The following is a 22,208-nucleotide window of genomic DNA, read 5'->3' as shown; positions in this document are numbered from 1 at the left end:
CCTATCCACTCCATCTAGGCCCCTCATAATTTTATATACCTCAATTAAATCTTCCCTCAGCCTTCTCTGTTCAAAAAAAAAGAGAAAACAACCCCAGCCTATCCAATCTTTCCTCATAGCTAAAATTTTTCAGTCCTGGCAACATCCCCGTAAATCTCCTCTGTACCATCTCTGGTTCAATCACATCCCTCCTGTAATGTGGTGTCCAGAACTGTACACAGTACTCAAGCTGTGGCCTAATTAGTGTTTTATACAGTTCTAGCATAACCTCCCTGCTGTTACATTCAATGCGTCGGCTAATAAAGGAAAGTATCCCATATGCCTTCTTAACCACCCTATCTACCTGTCCTGCTACCTTCAGGGATCTGTGGACATGCACTCCAAGGTCCCTCTGTTCCTCTACACTTCTCAGTATCCGACCATTTATTGTATATTCCCTTGCCTTGTTTGCCTTCCCCAAATGCATTACCTCACACTTCTCTGGATTGAATTCCATTTGCCACCTTTCTGCCCACCTGACCAGTCCATTGATATCTTCCTGCAGGCTACAGCTTTCTTCCTCAATATCAACTACACGGCCAATTTTTGTATCACCTGCAAATTTCTTAATCGTGCCCTCTTCATTTATCCAATTCCCTTTTGAACACAGGCCCAATATACAGATGATTTTCTTATGGGCTATTAATTGAGCCAATTACACCACAGATAAGACATTAATAAACTTCAAAAAAGTAATCGATGTTCAGATTCTCTATTTTGCCCCTCCCCACTACACTTGTATCTTAGTTTTGGAGGGTGGGTAGAAATGACCAGGAAATATCAAAAATGAAAGCACATTGCTGGCCTGTATGGGTAGTCTAACCTCAGTCATCCACAGCTGGATCTAAAATGGCAGACCTGTGCTTGGTACCACAGACAGCTGCTGTTCATATTTGCCACTGCAGCACATAATGGTTGACGGCCCCAACAGAACCCCCTTGTAACGGGAGTCTTAGTGCCTCTGATGGCATTGGTGTTTACTGAGTCACCTCTGCCCCTTGCCAAAGACAACTCTTAAAGCAAATTAAGTATGAATTAATGCCTTAAGCATGCAGCATTCGTAGATGAGATGGACAATGCCATTGTAGTAGGGACTCTAAGGCCTCACAATTGAAAATTAATTTCTTCTCTCCTTATTTACCATAAATGTATCCTTTCATTCAGCTATTTTCAAATTACGTTTTATTTCCATGCCCCCGGCTTTTTGGCCTTGGACTTCCCCTCACCAGTAAGTTGCCAGTCTTTGCAAGCTTATCGGGCCAATATCCAGAAGTGACGAAAAGATGTCTCCATGGCCTCTGCCAGTAGATAGAATTAAAATATGTCCTGATGTGAAAATCCTGACCGATTCCCTCTAAGATTAGTGAGTGAAGATGTCAGGGTTTTGTCAGTGAGTCGCATTTTAATGCCATCTACTGGCTGATCTCAAAATTCTAACTTTAAAATTCTCATCCTTGTCTTCAAATCCCTCCATGGCCTCGCCCCTCCCTATCTCTGTAACCTCCTCCAGCCCTCCGAGATCTCTGCGCTCCTCCAATTCTGGCCTCCTGCGCGTCGTCGATTTTAATCGCTCCACCATTGGCGGCCGTGCTTTCAGCTACCTAGGCCCTGAGCTCTGGAATTCCCTCCCTAAACCTCTGTGCCTCTCTATCCTCCTTTTTAAGATAGCTCCTTAAAACCTATCTGTTTGACCAAGCTTTTGGTCACCTGTCCTAATATCTCCTTATGTGGCTCGGTGTCAAATTTTGTTTGATAATCGCTCCTGTGAAGCGCCTTGGGAAGTTTTACTACGTTAAAGGCGCTATATAAATGCAACTTGTTGATCACAAGGAAGAGGCTGCGGAGACATGAACTCAGCGGGAGTCCAGATGTGTGGGTGGGAAGGTAGAAGGAAAGCACATTAAAATAAAAGCTTAAAATTAATGCATTTCCTACTTATGGTTCTGCTATTCATTCAGTACATTGTTGGTATTTTCACGGGTAGGCTTCTCGTTTCCTAAAATAGCAGAATTGTATAATTTCAAAGACCGAGCCATAATTAGAACCAGACCCTGCCTGAACAATCTGCGTGAAAACAAACATTATTTTTTCTTAAAGCAATTTAATTTGGCCGTTCGCTCCCTGAAGTCACCAGGACTGCCATTTTGAAATTAGGGCTCCAAGCATTTAATCCCAGCATGCAGTGGCACTGGAGTCTCTTCTCTGCTTGGAAAACTGCTGAGGTTTAAGAATTCCACCAACTCCCACAGCTAAAAATTTGTGACCTCCGTCTCCATTAAAGGCCCCGTTTCCCGCTGAGCCTGTGGGAGTCTCAGCACTCCAGGAGATTTTCAAACATAATATCCGTGCTGACAGCAATGTCACGCTCTTGAAAAGCAGTAATTAAGCAAGCAGAGGCTGTGCTGTCCAATCATATATATTTTTTAAAGCTCTGCCTTAAGTAAGGTTGCCAACTCTGGCTGGATGTATTCCTGGAGGTTTCATCACATGACCATCTCCCTCCAACTGCCCCACCCCCATGCTCCCCCATTGGTCGCCCAACATGTCCATCCTCATGGTGCCCCGCCTTCCCTCGCCAATGGGAAAGCGAACAGACTCTTCATTACCCAATTGACTGTCAATCAAACAGCCTTTTCTTTCCCACCAACATTTTTATAACTAATAAACCAAAGTGTTCAAAGAAATTTTTTTAAATTAATGCCGCTATGATTTTTCTCCCGGGTTGCTTCCAGAAGATTAATCTTCAATTCCTCGAGAATCCAGGACAATCCTGGAGGGTTGGCGACCCTAGCCTTAAGCCAAATATTTTTCCACTTTTCTCCTATCCTTCATGACAGTGAAGGATTGCTTAAGTAATCTTGGCTCCCTGCATTTTTCTTCCTTATCTTTTTTTTAATGGACATTCAATTACAAGTTGGCAGTTGATACCACTTTTATCTCTGAGCTTAGGAGGTCAAGTCCCACTCCAGGACCTGAGCATGTAACCCAGGCTGATACTCCAGCGCAGTACCGAGGGAGTGCTGCACTGTTGGAGGTGCTGTGTTTTAGATGAGATGTTAAACCGAGGCCCTGTCTGCTTGTTCAGGTGGGTGTAAAAGATCACTTGGCCCTATTTGAAGAAGAGCATCGAGTTCTCCTGTTGTCCTTCCCAACAATCATCCCTCAACCAACACAATCTCGAGCAAATTAACACTCATTCATTTCATTACTGTTTGTGGGACCGTGCTGTGTGTGAATTAGCAGCCAAGAAAACAACAGTGACTATACTTTAAAAGTAATTCATTAGCTGCAATGTGCTATGGGATGACCTGAGGATCTGAAAAACACTATATAAATGCAAGTCTTTTGACAAATTTTGTCTAAATTATCATGTAGTGGAAGCCATTTCCCCCCTAAATTTCTAAATTTCCATCTTTGCTGCTTTTTCCTTCAGCCTGAAAGGGGGCCTGGTATAGGCCACATATTCTTCACAGCAGAGGTCATTAAGTGACTTCACGGATGTGTTCCATGGCGCCCCTTGTTCGTTGGTTAGGTTTTCCTCCTGCAATCTTTCCCTGCCAACCTCAGGTTGCTCCATCAAGCATTCCTGCTGGGAATCAGCGGGACTCCTTCATTGGGTGGGGGGAGGGGTGGAATCGCCACGGTGGGAATGCCAAACCTAACATCTACACAAGAGTCCAATGTGCCAGTTAAGCTGTGGCTCCCACAGCAGGCTTAGTACAAGATTTTTTAACAACACTACTTCTGCAGTGTTTATTTATCTCTCTCTATCTCTCTCCATTATTGTTAAATATTCTCTGGCAAGAAATGTTTTATGTCATCTGGCTCAGCTCTGCTATGTTTTAACCCTCTCTCCTGGTGGTTTTGGTTAAGCAGATATAACAGGCCTCGTCAGTTCACCTACAAACATTGCTTTTGTCTGTTAATTTTGCTAAAATTCTGATTGGCACCCATAGTATTCACAAAATGCCTCATGGTTAACTAGACTGATAAGTTAAAGGGGCACCGTCTTTATCAACAAGTGTTCGGTAAAGTTTTTTAATTTGTATATATTGCATTTGTAGAAGAATGCCCAGACTCAGCACAATGATGCACACAGTGATGCATAATTTTCCTCTGGTCCCCCAAAAAATTGTTTGCTGAAGACTTTAATGAAACCAGAAATGAAGCTAGGAATAGAAATCTCAAATATGCCTACAGAGCATTTAGTACTGACTTAAATGCCTGTGCATGTCGGCAAAAGGGCGATTGAAATGTTAACGGAGATAATTGCTTCACTGCATTCATGTCACAGAGGTGACGTTAGGGTGCATTTAGTCTGCAGATACTGTCCACAGACCAGGAGCTGTAGTTTGGGTTTCAGGTCAGGCAGTGTTCATTTTACATTACCAGGCGTGAAAACTTCAATTCTTGCTGCCCAGAGAGAATTCTGTGTATACACTGGTTACAGACAAACACACAGCTCATTTCCCCAGCAGTTAAATATTAACAGTGTGGGTGGCAGTGTATGTGTTGTCTAAACATTTACATTTAAGTGAAGGTAGTTTAAAAAGTGTCCCAGAGTTTCAAAGAAACTCCCTGGGTACTTTTTACACTCGGTTTGACGCTGCATTGCAGTTACACCCCAGCAGTGCCATACCGAAGCAGAGTAACATTCCCTCTTCCAAGAAGTCTCAATTCGCTCTGGTCCGGATGGACGAGAAATCGGGAGGCCACGCACGCAATTGTCCAATATGCACTCACAGTGGGCAAGGTTCCACACCATGACTGCACATTCGTAGAAGTCACCCTTGGAATCAAATTCGATTTTAAAATTCTCATCCTTGTTTTCAAATCCCTTCGTGGCCCTCGCCCCTATCTATCTCCTCCAGCCCTATAACCTCCTCGAGATCTCTGCACTCCGCCAATTTTGGCCTCTTGAACATCCCCGATTTGCATCGCCGGGCCTTTGGCGGCCGTGCCTTCAGCAGCCTAGGCCCTAAGCTCTGGAATTCCCTCCCTAAACCGCTCTACCTCTCTCTCTCCTCCTTTTAAGACGCTCCTTGAAATCTACCTCTTTGACCAAGCTTTTGGTCACCTGTCCTAATATCTCCTTATGTGGCTCGGTGTCAAATTTTATTTGATAACACTCCTGGGAAGCGCCTTGGGACATTTTACTACGTTAAAGGCGCTGTATAAATGCAAGTTGTTGTAGAGTAAACACGCCCTTAAAGTATTATGCAGAGGGTCTGTAAGACTGCATTTGGCACATAGTGGTTCAGCTACTGTAATTGGGCAATCCTATTACTACTGTAGCTATTACTATGACAACTAGAGTGTTAAAATAGGGGATTTAAATAATTGGCCAGGCGTGATACCTAATGAGCTGGGGAAATATGATTGTTGGACTTTGTCAGAAACTGCATTGGACAAAGCGATAGCTAATCCGGCCTTTTATTATTGAGAGGGAAGCCTAGATCATGTAAACTGACAATACAAGAACAGTGTGTTACCAGAATGAACTTGCTGCATTCTTCAAATGGGCTTCGTGAACACAAAGCGGACAGATTCATTGCCACAGAGTCCTGGAGCTGATGCAAGTCTCCACAGGCATACCAAGTGTCTGCAGAAAGAGGGCACTGCCAAGGCCACGTACATACATTATGTCAGAAAATGTCAACAAGAGCATGGTAGGCTTCTTATGAAAAATTCACGAACCCTCCTCATGGCTCAGCTGGTTAAGGTCCACGAGACCCCCCAAAAAGCTGTTGAGGCTAAGAGTCAATTGAAAATAACCTAATTGAATGGCGGAACAGGCTCGAGGAGCTGAATGGCCTACTCCTGTTCCTATCTTCCTAGATTAATGAGTAGCTGACTCCAGACAGATCACGAAACTCCCAACTTCAATCCCTGGCCTGTGCTGAACTAGTTTCATCTCAGTCAGGAAGGCTGTGAGGGCTATATTTGGCCTCCGCAAACCGAAGTTAGACTGGGAAAAAAATCCATTGGCCCAAGTTCCCACCCCTGATTGCTACACAGGAATACTTGCTGGTTGTAAATGTTGGACATGAGCTCCACAGTGTTGCATAGCCGACCGTCACTCACTGTTAAGACCCACACAGGATGAAGAATCACCACCTGAGTGAGTGGCTTCTGTGAAACTGTAGCCCTGCAAACAGTTAACTCTTTCAGGAGGGATGGGGTGAAAATTGGCAGAAAAGGAGGGGAATATGTCTTCAAAACATATACAGATATCTGGATTTTATAAAGTATTAAAAAGGTCTGTGGATGCAGTCAAAAACAACAACGACTACTTGCATTTATATAGCACCTTTAACATAGTAAAACGTCCCAAGGCATTTCACAGGACCGTTATCAAACAAAAGCAGAATGATACATGGTATAACACTCCGATTCATATGAATTCTGCATCCGATAGTGTGTATGTATCTGCAATATGTTAAAATATCTTATATCTGCACACACGTCCTGCCTACAAAACCTTATTTCCCGCTGTTATGTTTTTTTATCAGCACTTTTTCCATTATAAATACCTATGTCCACATTAATAATGGAAACTGCCTGTCGGTTCAGTACTGAGGGAGTGCTGCACTGTCAGAGGTGTCATCTTTCGGATGAGACATTAAACAGCTACTCTCAGGTGGACGTAAAGGATCCCATGGCCCTATTTCGAAGAAGAGCAAGGGTGTTCTCCTCAGTGTCCTGGACCAGTATTTATCCCTCAACCAACACCTAAACATAAATTATCTGGTCATTATCACATTGCTGTTTGTGGGATCTTGCTGTGCACAAACTGGCTGCCACGTTCCCTACAGTACAATAGCGACAACACTTCAAAAGTACTTAGTTGTTTATAAAGTGCTTTGGGACGTCCTGAGGTCGTGAAAGGCGCTACATAAATGCAAGTCTTTCTTTCTATGTAAACTTGTTCTGCAGTTACACCCTCCTGCCAGTGATGATGGTGTAGTGCCTTAGTCTTGTGTTTTCCAGCTCCTCAGCCTGTATTGCAGAGAAACTCCTATGCCCTGATCAACACTACTTTTTTGCTTCCCAAATTGCTGTAGGTTTTGCTATGTAACCATAAATAATCATCTAAAATCCAAGTATTATATAAAAATAATAACAGAATGTATGACTTGAAAATGAGGATTGAATAACATCTGTGTGCCCCCGTCCAGCATCCCTCACTTATAGGAAGATTGGAATAGGAGGAGGCTATTTAGCCCCTTGAGCCTGTTCCACCATTCAATGAGATCATGGCTGATCTGTGACCTAACTCCATTTACCCGCCTTAGCCCCATATCCCTTAATAGCTTTGGTTAACACAAATCTATCAATCTCAGATTTAAAATTAACAGTTGAGCTAGCATCAACTGCCGTTTGCAGAAGAGAGCTCCAAACTTCTACCACCCTTTGCGTGTAGAAGTGTTTCCTAACTTCACTCTTGAAAGTCTTGGCTCTAATTTTTAGGCTATGTCCCCTCGTCCTAGACTCCCCAACCAGCGACAATGGTTTCTCTCTATCTACCCTATCAGTTCCCCTTAATATCTTGAAAACTTCGATCAAATCACCCATTAATCTTCTAAATTCCAGGGAATACAACCCCAGTTTGTGTAACCAAGGCTTCATCTGAAGACCATACTTGGTCACAGTTCCAATCATGGTGGTTATGAAAGGAGCTGAGCTCGTCTTCTTGTCCAAGATTTCATGGTGCTGTTAATAAATAAAAAGGCAAATCAAAAAAGTCAAATAGGAACCATATGTATATCTTTTAAGGTGGACAAGGAACAAGAGCACAACTCTGCAAATAAAGCCTTCTTACAAATGTTACCAAGACAAACCTAGGTAATCTCAATTGTGTGGGACAGGCCGGATGAACTGTAGGGTCTTTTCTTGTCTGTCGTTGTTTGTATTATCAAACCTATGAGGGGAGGGTGGGAGGGACATGGCTCATTTTTTGATTGGAATAATAATTGTAATGATATAATTTATCGAGAAAGAAAATAATATTGGACGGTATACAAAGCTGAGTTGTCATATGCAAACAGCCTCTAGTCCTCTTAAAATAATTGTTTAAAATTAGCTGTGATGTGATAGGCATTGGCTATTATCAGTGTCATGAAATGCCAGCAAGGGAAGGGTTGTAAAGTACATGTCAACATCAAGTCTTGCAGCCATGAATAACTGTCCCATAGAGATGGCATTTGGAGGAGTGTTTGGCGGCAGTATGAATTTTACTTCAGTTCAGTTACTCCCCTATCCTGAAAACCCTAAATATAATGAATAGTCAATATTATCGCCTATAGTAGACTCCATTTTCATTTGGAAATGGCTTTTTGAATAGACTTTTAGAAGAAGAAGAATTTCCATTTGTAAAGCACCTTTCACATCCTCAGGGCATCCCAAAGCACTTCACAACCAATGAATTACTTTTGAAGTGTCGTCACTGCTGCTTTGTCCCACAACCAAAGATGAGCTAATTGTCCAGTTAATTGGTTTTTGGTTGCGTTGGTTGAGACAGAAAGATTGGCCAGAACACTGGGAGAACTCCCTGCTCTTCTTCGACTAGCATTAATTGATCTTTTACATATACCTGAACAGGTACGGCGGGGCCTCAGTTTAATATCTCATGTGAACCCGGTACCTCCGACAACAAAGCACTCCCTCAATATTCCACTGAAAAGTCTACCGAGCTTACGTGCACAAGTGCTGGAGTGGGGCTTGATACTGATTTAATGTCCTCGAGTACTTTGTTTTTAAGATTCTGCAATTTTTTTAAATCATGGATTCAGGTAGAACCTTTTGTTTCAAAGCAGAGAGACAGAATGTCCATCACCGTGATATTAGTCTTTTGATCCTTGCTCTCAACTCCAGGATGGTACAAGAAATGGAGGAAATTCAGGCCAAAGGGGTGACTCACTGTGATTGACAGCACAGCAGCTGGAAACATGAACAGAACATTCCCCCCCCCCCTGTTTCTGCTCCACCTGAAATACCCCAAATATTTCTGGGGCGGAAATTGATCTCAACAATATTTGTAACAAAAAATTATATATAAAATTCCTCTGCTATCTTAATGCAGTCGTTAAACCATTTAAAATATATAGGTTTACCGATGCCTTGAAATGGCACACAGGTGAACTTCATAGGAACGCAGTGACAGATTGGCTACAAATTTCTCTCAGGGCAATTGCATCCCCTTAAATTTTATGGTTTAAATGTTTTTGTATTTTCCGCTATTTTTTAATTTATCCATTTAGCACCACTTATAGATTTCTCTCTCTAAAGGGGGCCTATGGTTTTCTGATGTGCTTTCAACACACCCCCATCACTATCCAGTGTTGACAGCTGACCATTGTACCTGTAGAAGTTAATTTAAAATGTTCTCTTGGCGTAAAGGACCTCCTATTCCTCCAGTATTAGCAGGGATTGCAATAATTGTATTGGGACCCAAATTTAGATCTTTAAATACAGACTGGATTTCAAAAGAATCTCAATTCATAGACACTGAATGCAGTCTGAAGTGTCTGACCTCCAAGAAAATATTGAGATGCATTTTGTCACCACAACTGCTTATAATAATTTTCATATTTCAATGCTTGCATTAATCAGCTGCACTCTTCAATACCACTGCTGAGATGAAATATTAGCCAGAGAGATTGCTTTGCTCAAACTGTGTATCTTCTCTCATACACTGTAAATGGAACCTTTGTAACAATGAACCTAGAGATCAGATCTGACTCTTCTCTTAAATGAGCATTTTCTTACGATTTATGCAGATTTACAAACATTTTCTGTGTACGTAGAATCTTTTTAAGTTTTACTAGAAGATCTCCCATAACATTGCTCACAGTAAATTGTAGGTGTTCGGTACCTTATGATAACAGAAGCATAACATGTAACACACAATTCTGCTGCTGAGGTGAAGTAACATTTACCCTGATCTGTGCCTTTAAGGCCACACAAAATTTAATTGATGTAAGGAGGGACAACCTGCGATTGACTCAATGCTAATTGCTGTTACTGAGGAAAGTTGGGCTGTAGATTGGCAGTTGCTTATAAATCCCGGACTCCCGTACCCTTCGAGCTCAGAGGAAATCAAAAGGGACCGACCAGCTTTTTTTCTTTTAAATACTTTTTAATTAAAATCCTATTGATAGGTTAACTATCTGTGCAGTGGTGATATATGCTGGTTAATGTTATTTGACCAAGTTTGATGCAGACTTTAAATATGTGACACTTTCAAGTGTGACAAACATATTAGTTATAAAACTTTTATCTAGATAGTTAGTTCGATATATTTTCATCATGTGGCATCTTGTGAAGAAATGTTTTTTTTTAAATCTCATCGTGCAGATCTTCAATCTCATCATGCAGACCTGGCGATCTAAATGGTGAAAATATTTTTAAAACACATTAGCTTTCTAAGTTGGAGAGTCCTTGCCTGTCAGACATTGTCCTTTTAACATATACATTTTTGTCTGTTTATTTGCTAGGCCCGTCCCAAAGGAGAAGGCCTGACTCCCTACCAGGGAAAGAAACGCTGCTTCGGTGAATACAAATGCCCCAAGTGTAAAAGGAAATGGATGAGCGGCAACTCCTGGGCCAACATGGGCCAAGAATGCATCAAGTGCCACATCAATGTTTACCCCCACAAACAGGTACTGCGCATCACCACATCCAGCTGTTCACAGCCACTTGACAGCACGAAACAACCGCCAGATTCACTGGCGACCACGCTCCCTTACAGAGCGCCCACACGAGTTGGTTTTTGAAATTCCTTCCCCCTGCTTGCACATATTTTACACAATTGACTTGCTTTGCTGCAGTAGGCCACTTCATAGAAGAGTAGGTTTGAGAAAAATTAAAAATCGGCAAATTGTTGCAGCCCCAGCATGCAGTGGTACAAAACAAAGAAAGACTTGCATTTATATAGCACCTTTCATGACCTCGGGATGTCCCAAAATGCTTCACAGCCAATGAAGTACATTTTTGAACTGTAGTCACTGTTGTAATGTAGGAAACCCGGCAGCCAATTTGCGCACAGCAAGCTCCCATAAACAGCAAGGAGATAAATGACCAGATAATCTGTTTTAGTACTGATGGTTGAGGGATAAATATTGGCCAGGACATCAGGGAGAGCTCCCCTGCTTTTCTTCAAATAGTGCCGTGGGATCTTTTACATCCACCTGAGAGGGCAGACGTGGTTTCAGTTTAATGTTTCATCTGAAAGACAGTACCTCCAAAAGTACAGCACTCCTCAGTACTGCACTGGAGTATTAGCTTAGATTATGTGCTCAAGTCTCTGTAGTGGGACTTGAACCCACAACCTTCTGGCGAGGGTGCTACCCACTGAGCCATGGCTGACATAAGAAATAGGAGCAGGAGTAGATCGTACAACCCCTCGAGCCGGCTCCGCCATTCAGTAAGATCGTGGCTGATTTTTGACCTCAACTCCACCCTTGATTCCCTTAGAGTCCACAAATCTATCTATCTCAGCCTTGCATATACTCAATGGCTCAGCATCCACAGCCCTCTGGGGTAGAGAATTTCGAAGATTCACAACTTTCTGAGTGAAGAAATTCCTCCTCATCTCAGTATTAAATGGCCGACCCCTTATCCTGAGACTACGTCCCCTAGTTCTAGACTCTCCAGCCAGGGGAAGCAACCTCTCAGCATCTACCCTTGTCGGGCCCCTTCAGAATCTTATATGTTTCAATGAGATCGCCTCTCATTTTTCTAAACTCCAGAGAGTATAGGCCCATTCTACTCGATCTCTCCTCATAGGACAACCCTCTCATCCCAGGAATTAAACTAGTGAACCTTCGTTGCACCGCCTCTAAGGCAAGCATATCCTTTCTTAGATAAGGAGACCAAAATTGTACACAGTACTCCAGGTGAGGTCTCATCAAAGTCCTGTACAATTGTAATAAGACTTCCTTACTCTTATACTCCAACCCCCTTGCAATAAAGGCCAACATGCCATTTGCTTTCCTAATTGCTTGCTGTACCTGCATGCTAACTTGTTGTGTTTCTTGTACGAGGACACCCAAATCTCTCAACACTAACGTTTAATAGTTTCCCACCATCTAAAAAATATTCTGTTTTTCTATTCTTCTTACCAAAGTGAATAATCTCACATTTCCCCACATTATACTCTATCTGCCACCTTCTTGCCCACTCACTTAACCTGTCTATATCCCTTTGCAGACTCTGTGTCCTCTTCACAGCTTACTTTCGCACCTAGCTTTGTATTGTCAGCAAACTTGGATACATTACACTCTGTTCCTTCATCGAAGTCGTTAATATAGATTGTCAATAGCTTATAATTGATAAAAAGGGAGAAAATTGATAAGGGGGAAAATAGAATATGAAAGTAAACCAGCAAGAAATATAAAAACGGATTGTAAGAGCTTCTACAAGTATGTAAAAAGGAAGAGAGTGGCAAAAGTAAACGTTGGTCCCTTAGAGGCTGAGACAGGAGAAATTATAATGGGGAATAAGGAAATGGCAGAGATGTTAAACAAATATTTTGTACCTGTCTTCACAGTAGCATATCAGAAATAGTGGGGAACCAAGGGGCTAATGACAGTGAGGAACTTAAAGTAATTAATGTCAGTAGAGAAAAAGTACTGGAGAAACTAATGGGACTAAAAGCCGATAAATCCCCTGGACCTGACAACTAGAAGGGGTACAGATAGTGTGGACAAATTTAAAGGGGGAATTGAATAGATTTTTCAGGGAATGGGCAATTGAGGATTTTGCTATTGGCACCAGCCAGATGGACCAGTGAGTCTTTTCTGGTCCTGAACTTTCCGATGTTCCTATATCTGCCCCACGATCTTCAAAATGCTGAGTTTTTGACCTCAGCGAATCAAGTGTTTTCCCCACAGGGAGGAGGGATAAGTGAACATGGAAGGGAGAGAGTTACCCACTTTCTAGGATGCATTTTAGCATTGGCAGAGATCTGGGACCTGGTGCCCTGCCCTCTCGGTGGCAGATGCTGCAAGGCAAATTGAGACCAAAGCAAGGCAGAGGGAAGAGCTGCCTTTAGGAAAAATAGTAAATCCAGTCAAACCAAAGCAACAGTCAGGCTCGATGTCTGATTCTGACAATGTTTTGATATCAAAAGCAAAGGCCAATCAACCAGTCACACGCTGAATCCATGATGCAATAGTTTCAGGACAGGTTTTCAATCGTCGGATACTGGAGGCGACATATTTAATAAGTGTGAGAGACATCTGGTGGTACAGAAATATATGGCAATTTTTTAATCTAATTGCGCTCCACATACTTCGAACATATCGATAAGGAAAGTTTTGTTAAATATCCTATAGTACAGTGCAAAATACTGTACTACATGGAAAGAAATTGTGATTCTGGAGACAAGTTCCAGGAGCCTTATAACAAAAATGTTGCTATATTCAGAGTCTTATAATGAGGTTGCCCTCCTGTACAATTGGGGATCTTGACTGCGGAACAATCTATCCTTAAAAGCAACAATTTGCATTTATATAGCGCCTTTAACGTAGTAAAATGTCCCAAGGTGCTTCACAGGAGCATTATCAGACAAAATTTGACACCTAAAGAGATGTTAGGACAGGTGACCAGAAGCTTGGTCAAAGAAATAGATTTTAAAGAGTGATTTAAAGGAGGAGAGCAAGGTAGAGAGGTTTAGGGAGACCTTAGGGCTGAACATTAGCAACCTTTTCTAATGTTCAGGTAAGTGGAAGTGTTGAAGAACTGGATGTTTTGTCAGTATTGAATCTTCATCGCACTGTTTACATTTAGCGATAGAAGGGTGGATTTTCTGTGTCCTCGCTTATGATTTGACACCTCACCCACTGCCAGAGTATGTTGGAAACAGTGGGCGCACTGGCCACAATTTTTTGTTCACTGATTGCAATGGGCAGAAAATTTTCCATTAAGCACTCACGGCGAGCGAGGTGCCTCGTAGGACTCCGAATATCTACCCCAACATGGGAACTTCAAGATTTTCAATTTTGGCTCAGCTGGAGAGAGCCAAACCAGAACACTGATTGGGGTTTAGGCTCAGCTCGTTAACTGAAGAAAGACTTGGGTAAACACTCCATCGACTCAGTCCAAATGACCAGTCTGAAAATATCTGGCCTGCTCACTTTTAAAACAAATAAAACTCTGTTTTAGAGGAAGTTGGAGTTATGTCCAGAATTTTCTTTCATTTATTCCCTGTGGCTTCATGTTAAGAATCAGCAGTTTTTCTGATTGAATGAGTAGTTATTTACAGACGTCCCAGGGAACATCAGAGTTGACGAGGTGGGAGTGAGCTGGGGTGTGGAGATGAGGGAATGGTGCCTATCTCCACTGAAAGGATCTCAAAAATACACAGATTTTACAGAGACGGTGAAGTAAATGTCTTTTGATTGCTTCCTTGGAAAATAAATCATTAGTATTTTCTTTACTAACTGTGAATAAATAAATAAATTTGTTCCCCTTGCATCCCACACTTGCATACATAAATAAATCAATGAGATGTTAAACCGAGGCCCCGTCTGCCCTCCCAGGTGGATGTAGAAGATCCCATGGCACTATTTCGAAGAAGAGCAGGGGAGTTTGCCCTGGTGTCCTGGCCAATATTTAACCCTCAACCCTCATCGCTAAAACAGGTTATCTGGCCATTACCTCATTGCTGCTTGTGGAACCTTGCTGTGCGTAAATCGGCTGCCGCGTCTCCTACATTACAACAGTGACTACACTTCAAAAGTACTTCATTGGCTGTAAAGCGCTTTGGGAGGTCTTGAGGTCGTGAAAAGCAGTGTATAAATGCAAGTCTTTCTTAGTTCTTTCTTTAATATGGATGAACAGCCCTTCACCTTTTAGGGTATGGGTTTTCATAGTGAAAGGCAAGAGGTGTCTTTCATTCCTGGAGACTCCAGGACAATCCTGGAGGGTTGGCAACCCTAACTGGGGACCCCTGGCATAACTTGAATGAGAGTGTCCACGACCAAAAAGGAAAACAGTGTTGCCAGTGCAGAAGACGTGTTTTATACGTAAACAGCAACACAAGTATCAAGTAAGGCAATGAGAGAAATCTGATGAACTCAGGATCCCTTTGAAGATGCCAATTGTCCAAATTCTAAAACTTCGAAAAGATTAAGCGCGTTTTCATCTTTAGTTCTTAACCAAACACACCTGCAATGATACGAAAGAAAGAATGTGCATTTATATATCGCCTTTCACAACCTCAGAACATCCCAAAGTGCTTCACAGCCAATGAAAAGTACTTTTGAAGTATGGGCACTGATATAATGTGGAAATATAACAGCCAATTTGTGCACACAAGCAGCAATTAAATAAAATGACCAGATAATCTGTTTTCAATTGTATGAAATTAAGCCCATCAGACATGTGTGGCACAGAAATTTGCAAATGTGATGTCCCACTGTGATGGACAAAACTAACTGCTGGATGGAACATGGATTCAGTTGCACTTCACCCCTGTGTTTAGGGTGATTTTGTATCATTTTGTCCTACAACCTTCCATTGCTCACTCATTCACATAATCGATGTCTCCAAATGGGTTTTCAGCTTCTTTGTAAAAGGGGATCAAACCTTATTTAATATCTTACTTCAGTAATGTGGACAGATGACTCATTGGCTTCTCTCAATAAAATGTTTAACAATCAAATAGCCAAAACACTTTGGTAGAGCGCCCTATGCTGCATTGACATGTTCTGCCCCAGAGTTTTCTGTGCTGTCCCTACACAATCGGCCTCTAGTATAACACGGTGAATGGGAAGGGGCGGTGATGCTGGGTGAATGTGAGAGAGGGAAAATGATAGGGCCAGTCACCTTAAGAGGTGGGCTCCACACAAACAGAAGACTGGGAAGAGCTGACTTGCTCACATTTTCATTCAAGAAATAATGCATTGGGTAGGGGAGAGGACATACTCTTCAAAGTCTGTGTAATTTCCATTGCTATTTACAGATTTATAGTCCTGTGTTTTATGGGTTTCTCCAGTCCTAGTGTTCTTGCAATCACACTGGAATGGCACAGCTTGCTGGAGCTCCCATGCACTGTGCCATTTTTCGGGTAGGATTATGAATACATGCCTGTGGTTCCCCAAACCAGCATTTTCTTGATTTCAGCTGTCATTTGGGAGGAAGGGGGAACCTGTGAAAGGAGGCCAAGTATTTTCCTGGTATAATAGAGGGAAATGGGAAGGGAAGTTGACATTAGCACATGCTAAGCATCCTGTTACAGACTGCCATTGACAGAGGCCCAGATACAGATCATCTGCCCTTTGACCTCAGCGGGGCCTCAGGGTGTGGCATGGGGGGGAAAGTAGGGTAGATGAAGAATCAGCAACAATGAGAAAAGCAAGTGCTATAACAAGGTACCAAATGCACAAATTCGGGATCAATTAGTAACAACAAAAAGATATACAGGGAAAGGCAATTTACTATGAATGAGAATCATTGTTGTTTCGGTGAGGGGAAAAAGGCCTAGATAAAACATGCACTATTTTTGTTAAATTGACAACATAGCAATATAAGTGACCCTGTTGTATCAATGCACTTATAAATAGTGGGGAAAACATAGCACAGCAACTTCACAGGGTAACCAGAGACCTGTAAGAGCCCATTTCCTTGCTAGAAAGCTCTTGGTTGTACTTTAATGGAATTGAGTGTAACAGAGAAATATTTTAAACAAAGGTACTTGACAGTTTAATGAGCCTGGAAGAACGCAAGCTATGTCAGCAGGGTTCGACTAACTCAATAGCCGTTCAGAATAATTGAGTCTTATTTCCCGAAAGACGAGTGTTATTTCGTATCTGGGCTGTTTTATCCCTCTCGAAGACTCTTGCAGGTGGTGAACACTTTCAATTATTTAGTCAACGTTTTCAAATTTTTGGGGGGCATCCCGCAAACACTGACACATTCCTGGGGGTTAGGGTTGGACGCAATCCTGGAGGTTTCATCCCATGACCTCCCGCCTCCAACAGCCTTGCCCGGTCAAACGGCCATTTTCCTTCCCTACCATCCCCTCTCCCCATCTCCAATATTTTTATAACTGATGAACAAAAGTGTTCTAAGAAAATGGAAAAAAAATATTTTAATGCCTCTATGATTTTTCTCCCGGGTGTTACTCGCAGCAGTGTCCTGGGGGTTAATCTTTAATTCCTGGAGACTCCAGGACATTCCTGGAGGGTTGGCAACCCTAACTGGGGGCCCCTGGCATAACTTGAATGAGAGGGTCCACTACCCAAAGGAAAACAGTGTTGCTAGTGCAGAAGACGTGTTTTATACGTAAACAGCAACACAAGGTGACGAGAGAAATCTGATGAACTCAGGATCCCTTCGAAGATGTCAATTGTCCAAAGCTGCCACATGTAAAGGGGAAAGTTCCCCCCCCCCAACTCTTTGGCATACACCAGGAGCCCATACTGCAAAATCGCACAGTCCCAGCCCATGATTTTCTGTTCATTAAAGTTGAGGGATGGAAAATCGCGATCTGGGAATGCGCAATATTGCGGTGTGCGTTATCGACACTCCTGGAGGAGCAGCACTGCGGAATTTTTAGCTCAAGATAGTCAGGGGCGCCTGCTCTACAGAACTTGTGGCCTGGTTTTACCTACGGTAAGGGGCATGGATAACTGTGATCATCATTTGGACTTGCTCACACCTTGGTATAGTATGGAAACTGCTTTGAAGAATGAGATCAGATCCTGTACATGTGGGAGCATAAGGTGAAATTATATATGGGGCAGATGATTCCTACATTATAACTGTAAAAATACAAAAGATATTTTGTGCCAAGATTACATGTAAAGGTTCCAAATCGCAACAGTTCAGTGCAAATATTCATAAAACCAGCCGAGGATAATTCATGTGCTCTTGTTAGCTGCTTTCACAATGAAACAACAAAACCAATAACACAGCCATCAGCAGTGTGCACTTTCATAGTGTCTTTTCACGTAACAAGAAGTCCCAAACACACTTTACAGGGAGACTCAGAGGACTAGAGCAGGAAGATGAGGGGCTGGGAGCGGGAGGGGGAGTTAGGGAAGGTAAATGAAGGCATTGTCGGAACAGTAGGCATTGAGGTTTTTGAAGGTGGGGAGAGATGGAACAAGGCTGAGGGTTTTACTAAGAGAATTCCAGAGAATGGGGTGAATGATGGCTGGTGGTTCTGACAACAATGGGGGAGTGGAGAGATGGATGAAGAAATGCACAATAGAGGAATGGAGGGTACATGTTGGGACATAGGGTTACAGAATTGGAGAGATAGGAACGCGGGAAGCCACAAAGTGATTTGAAATGAGGAAGAGGAGTTTAAAGTCATGTTGCGGGATGGAGAGCCAAAGCAGGTTTGCAAGGACAGAAGTGCAGGCCATATTAGAATACAATGACAGAGCTCTGGGTGAGTTGGAGTTTACGCAAGATGGAGCTCAGAAGGTTAATGAGAAGAGCAATGGGGTAACAAAAGCATGGAGGAGCATCTGAGCAGACGGGTGGGTCAGTGATGATGTGACGGTGGAAGTAAGTGGTCTTGGTGATGGTCTGGTTGTGGAGTTTGAAGCTCAGCTCAAGGTCGAGCAGAATACTCAGGTTGTGCATCATCAGGTTCACCCTGAGTGAGTAGGCAGGGGGAAGGAATCGTCACCTGAGGATCGGCAGGAGCTGAACAGCGTGGCTTCACTCTTGCCGATGTTTCACGGGAGAAAGTTCTGGCTCATTCAGTAAACTGGAAAACGGAAAGAATTCTGAGGCCACCATCACCAGGATCAGGAATCACTGTGTGAAATGTGACAAAGACTCCACTGTAGAAACCAGCAAGCAAACAATCAAATCTTTATCTTGGTTCCCCTCATGTGAACACAAGAAGTCTTATTGACAAGGCACCAGAATATTCCATGTCGCTGATTCTAAGTAATGGATAAACTTCTGTATATTGGGAGTGAAGCTTTGACCAATAGACTGAGAACTGGACAGAACCTAATACACTTGGTCAGCAGGCAGAATCATTACAGCAATAGCTTACGTTTATATAACACCTTTGATATAGTAAAACGTCCCAAGGCGCTTCACAGGAGCGTTAGCATTAGGGCATATTTTCTGGCCAGAGGCCTGGTCACACCAGTGCATAACATGTGGCCAGGAAATCGGCCAGGAAATGTCTTTTCCGGGATTCCTGCATTAAGTGTTCTTCAGACCGGTCTTTGAGGCTGGCGCAGAGTTGCTCTTGGACAAATACACCAGAGCATAATTTAAATATTTAAGTCAATAGGCTGGAAATTGCTCGTAAAATAACGGTGAGCCTAACAGCGCTCACCGTTATTAATGGGCAAATCAAAGAGCAAGTTCTGGCGACCGCACACGCGAAATCAAACGTGGAAATCTGGAACGAGCCCTTCCTGATTCACCGGTGATGTGAAAGCTTCATGTTGAAGGGAACTTGCCAGCTGCAATCAATAGAATCAATGGACCAGCGCGAACTTGCTCTCCTGCCCAGCTGGAAACTAACTAATCTCGCCACAAGAAAGGTACACTGAGTTTTTTAGACCTCCCCCTGTTTTCATTCTCCATTTTGTTCTTTGTATTATTTTTTTATTTTTTTTAGATTTTGTTTTGTATGTAATGTTTATATTCGAAAGAGTGGAATATCTGCAAAATTGCAGGAAAGTCTCCTTTAATTGAAGCCTTTACAAGGCTTCCACGGCAGAGGAACAGCTTGAAAAAAGAGGAGACCTATGAAGGGATTCTTAGAATGTGAACTTTCATGAGAGATCTGGGAATAACAGGGCATCTAAGAGAAAACTACAGAGTCCAGTTCTGGTCACCAAGTCAATTATAATGAATGAAGGGTTTGGTCTGAAAGCATTCCAAGAGTATTTAATCATTTAAATGGTACAAGATGAAAGAAGGTGTGCCAAGGAAATCAGCAGGCACCAGAGTGCGTAGTGGTGGCAGACACGATGGGCTGAATGGCCTCCTTCTGCACTCTATGATTCTCTGATTCACACCCATCATTATTCCATCAACCATTTCCGCAGACCCTGACTCATGTACTAGATGATGACCGTGGACAACTGGTAGCCTCTGGGTCAGCAAAGACTCAGTTGTCGAGATATTGCAATTACTGCACCGTCGCCTCTAGTAATCTTGGACCATTAGGGCAGCACTGCCAGTGGCAGCCAAGTTCCCCACTGCCATCAACTTTTCCACCTCTGCCTCCTTCCGGGGATCCTCTGCAGTATCCGTCAATGTACCGCTCACACATGTATCAAACAGCGGGCTGGTGTATCGGTCAGCAAGGCCAGCACTACCATTTTTTCCACTGAATAGCAACAGGAGCATGGCAAGACTGAATTTCCCCAAAGTATAGTGAGTGATGGATGGCAAACATGTGCATCAAGTTCCTGCTATTGCCTCTGCCACTGCCACCTGCTCCTCTTCACCTGTGAACTGTGACTGATCTAGTGCTACCTCCTCCAGCTCACTATCTGCAGCCTCTGGAATACGTGTAGCTGTGCTGGTGCTTTGCAAACATTGGTAAGACAGATGCAGGGTGCCGCTTAGTGCTATCTTGTTCAGCACTACTAGCAGTGCTAGTTAACGAGGGCCAAAGTGGAAGGCCCAGTAAAGGTCAGCCCTTCCTAATTCAAGGGAGTGAAAAGCTTGCACTATTCTGATCTTCCGCCTCGATGCCGGGACAAGAGAAAAGACTCCAATATGTGTATTGCGAGCATAATTTTACTGGAATACAAGACTCCACAAGCTCTATACGACCTTTATTCTATTCAACTGCAGTGCAGCCTCACTGTCGTCACGTTCATTAAGAACATGATGCTGGTTCATACAGAATGCAATGGCACTTCAGAATTAAACATGGAGGAGCCAGTTAACCAGATGACAATCGGACAATATTGTTTTATACTCGTTCTTCTAATCTTTTCATTGGTATTTTGTTTAAACGGGCTGGGTTTCAGGCAGCATTAAGCAAAATTCCCATTTGCAAAGCTTTTTTTTCGTGTTTCAAGAATAACATTTTGAAGCTGTCTGGTACTCTGTGAGCCCAACAAGACTAATCAATGAAAAGAAAAACACAATTCATAAAAAGCAACAGTGAAAGATGACTCTGTGCTGACCAAAGAGGTATCTGTACAACCAGAATCAGGCATCTGAAAGGGTTAAGATTCTCGTAACTATAATGTGTCAGCCCGAAGACATGTGCGAATGAGAAGAGATTTACTAGAAAGGTGCCAGGGATGAGGGACTTCAGTTACGCGGAGAGACTGGAGAAGCTGGGGTTGTTCTCCTTAGAGCAGAGAAGGTTATGGGGAGATTTGATAGAGGTGTTCAAAATCATGAAGGGTTTTGATAGAGTAAATAAGGAGAAACTGTTTCCAGGGCAGAAGGGTCGGTAACCAGAGGACACAGATTTAAGGTATTTGGCAAAAGAACCAGAGGCGACATGAGGAAACATTTTTTTACGCAGCCAGTTGTAATGATCTGGAATGCACTGCCTGAAAGGGTGGTGGAAGCAGATTCAATAGTAACTTTCGAAAGGGAATTAGATAAATACTTGAAGGTAAAAAATTTACAGGGCTATGGGGAAAGAGCAGGGGAGTGGGACTAATTGGATAGCTCTATCAAAGAGCCGGCACAGGCATGATGGGCCGAATGGCCTCCTCCTGTGCTGTTTCATGCTGTATGACCCTAATACTATGAAAATGACTGACCTTTATACTGCAGTCTGCTTAAAGACCTTTGTAACTGGCTGCAAGAAGCACTTTTTAAACACAAAAATTAACAAATCTTTATGAAGAATTTCCTTTATTTTGCATCCCTACCAATACAGAGGGGTCACTCCAGCCTGTCATCAGTATCTGAATCAAATGCATTTGTACCTTCCACCCTCCAGACTTGCCGCTCTGCACATTAACATAAGAGAAATGGGCCATCTTACTGCTTCCGGTTTAAGTTGTTTTAAGTCAAAGTGGCCCTGGTAACGATAGCAGACTGATTGACAGAGAGCATGGAGTTGAGTGTGCTTTGATCAATCATTATTGGAATATGTGTTACGCAACAATTGTTAACAGTGGAGACTTTAAAGGTAATTTGTGTCAGACAAACAGCAAGAGCTTAGAAGGAAGCCTGGAATGAGAGAAGGCCATTTGGCCCAT

At 42.7% G+C, this 22,208-nt stretch overlaps 1 protein-coding gene across 3 annotated transcripts in view; it reads left to right on the top strand.

Moving 5' to 3' along the window:
• zcchc24 (zinc finger, CCHC domain containing 24) overlaps positions 1-22,208 on the top strand; it is a 187,925-nt gene that overhangs the window by 125,872 nt on the left and 39,845 nt on the right. For all 3 annotated transcript variants that reach the window (XM_067972492.1, XM_067972491.1, XM_067972490.1), the window contains one exon: positions 10,536-10,700. In XM_067972492.1, coding sequence (XP_067828593.1) covers positions 10,536-10,700 — 165 coding nt within the window. The remainder of the gene's footprint in view (positions 1-10,535; positions 10,701-22,208) is intronic.

Source organism: Heptranchias perlo, chromosome 36 (assembly GCF_035084215.1).
Source record: "Heptranchias perlo isolate sHepPer1 chromosome 36, sHepPer1.hap1, whole genome shotgun sequence".
NCBI classification, from domain to species: Eukaryota; Metazoa; Chordata; class Chondrichthyes; order Hexanchiformes; family Hexanchidae; genus Heptranchias; species Heptranchias perlo.
Note: the sequence above shows the minus strand (reverse complement) of the source record. Positions and strands in the feature narration are given on the sequence as shown.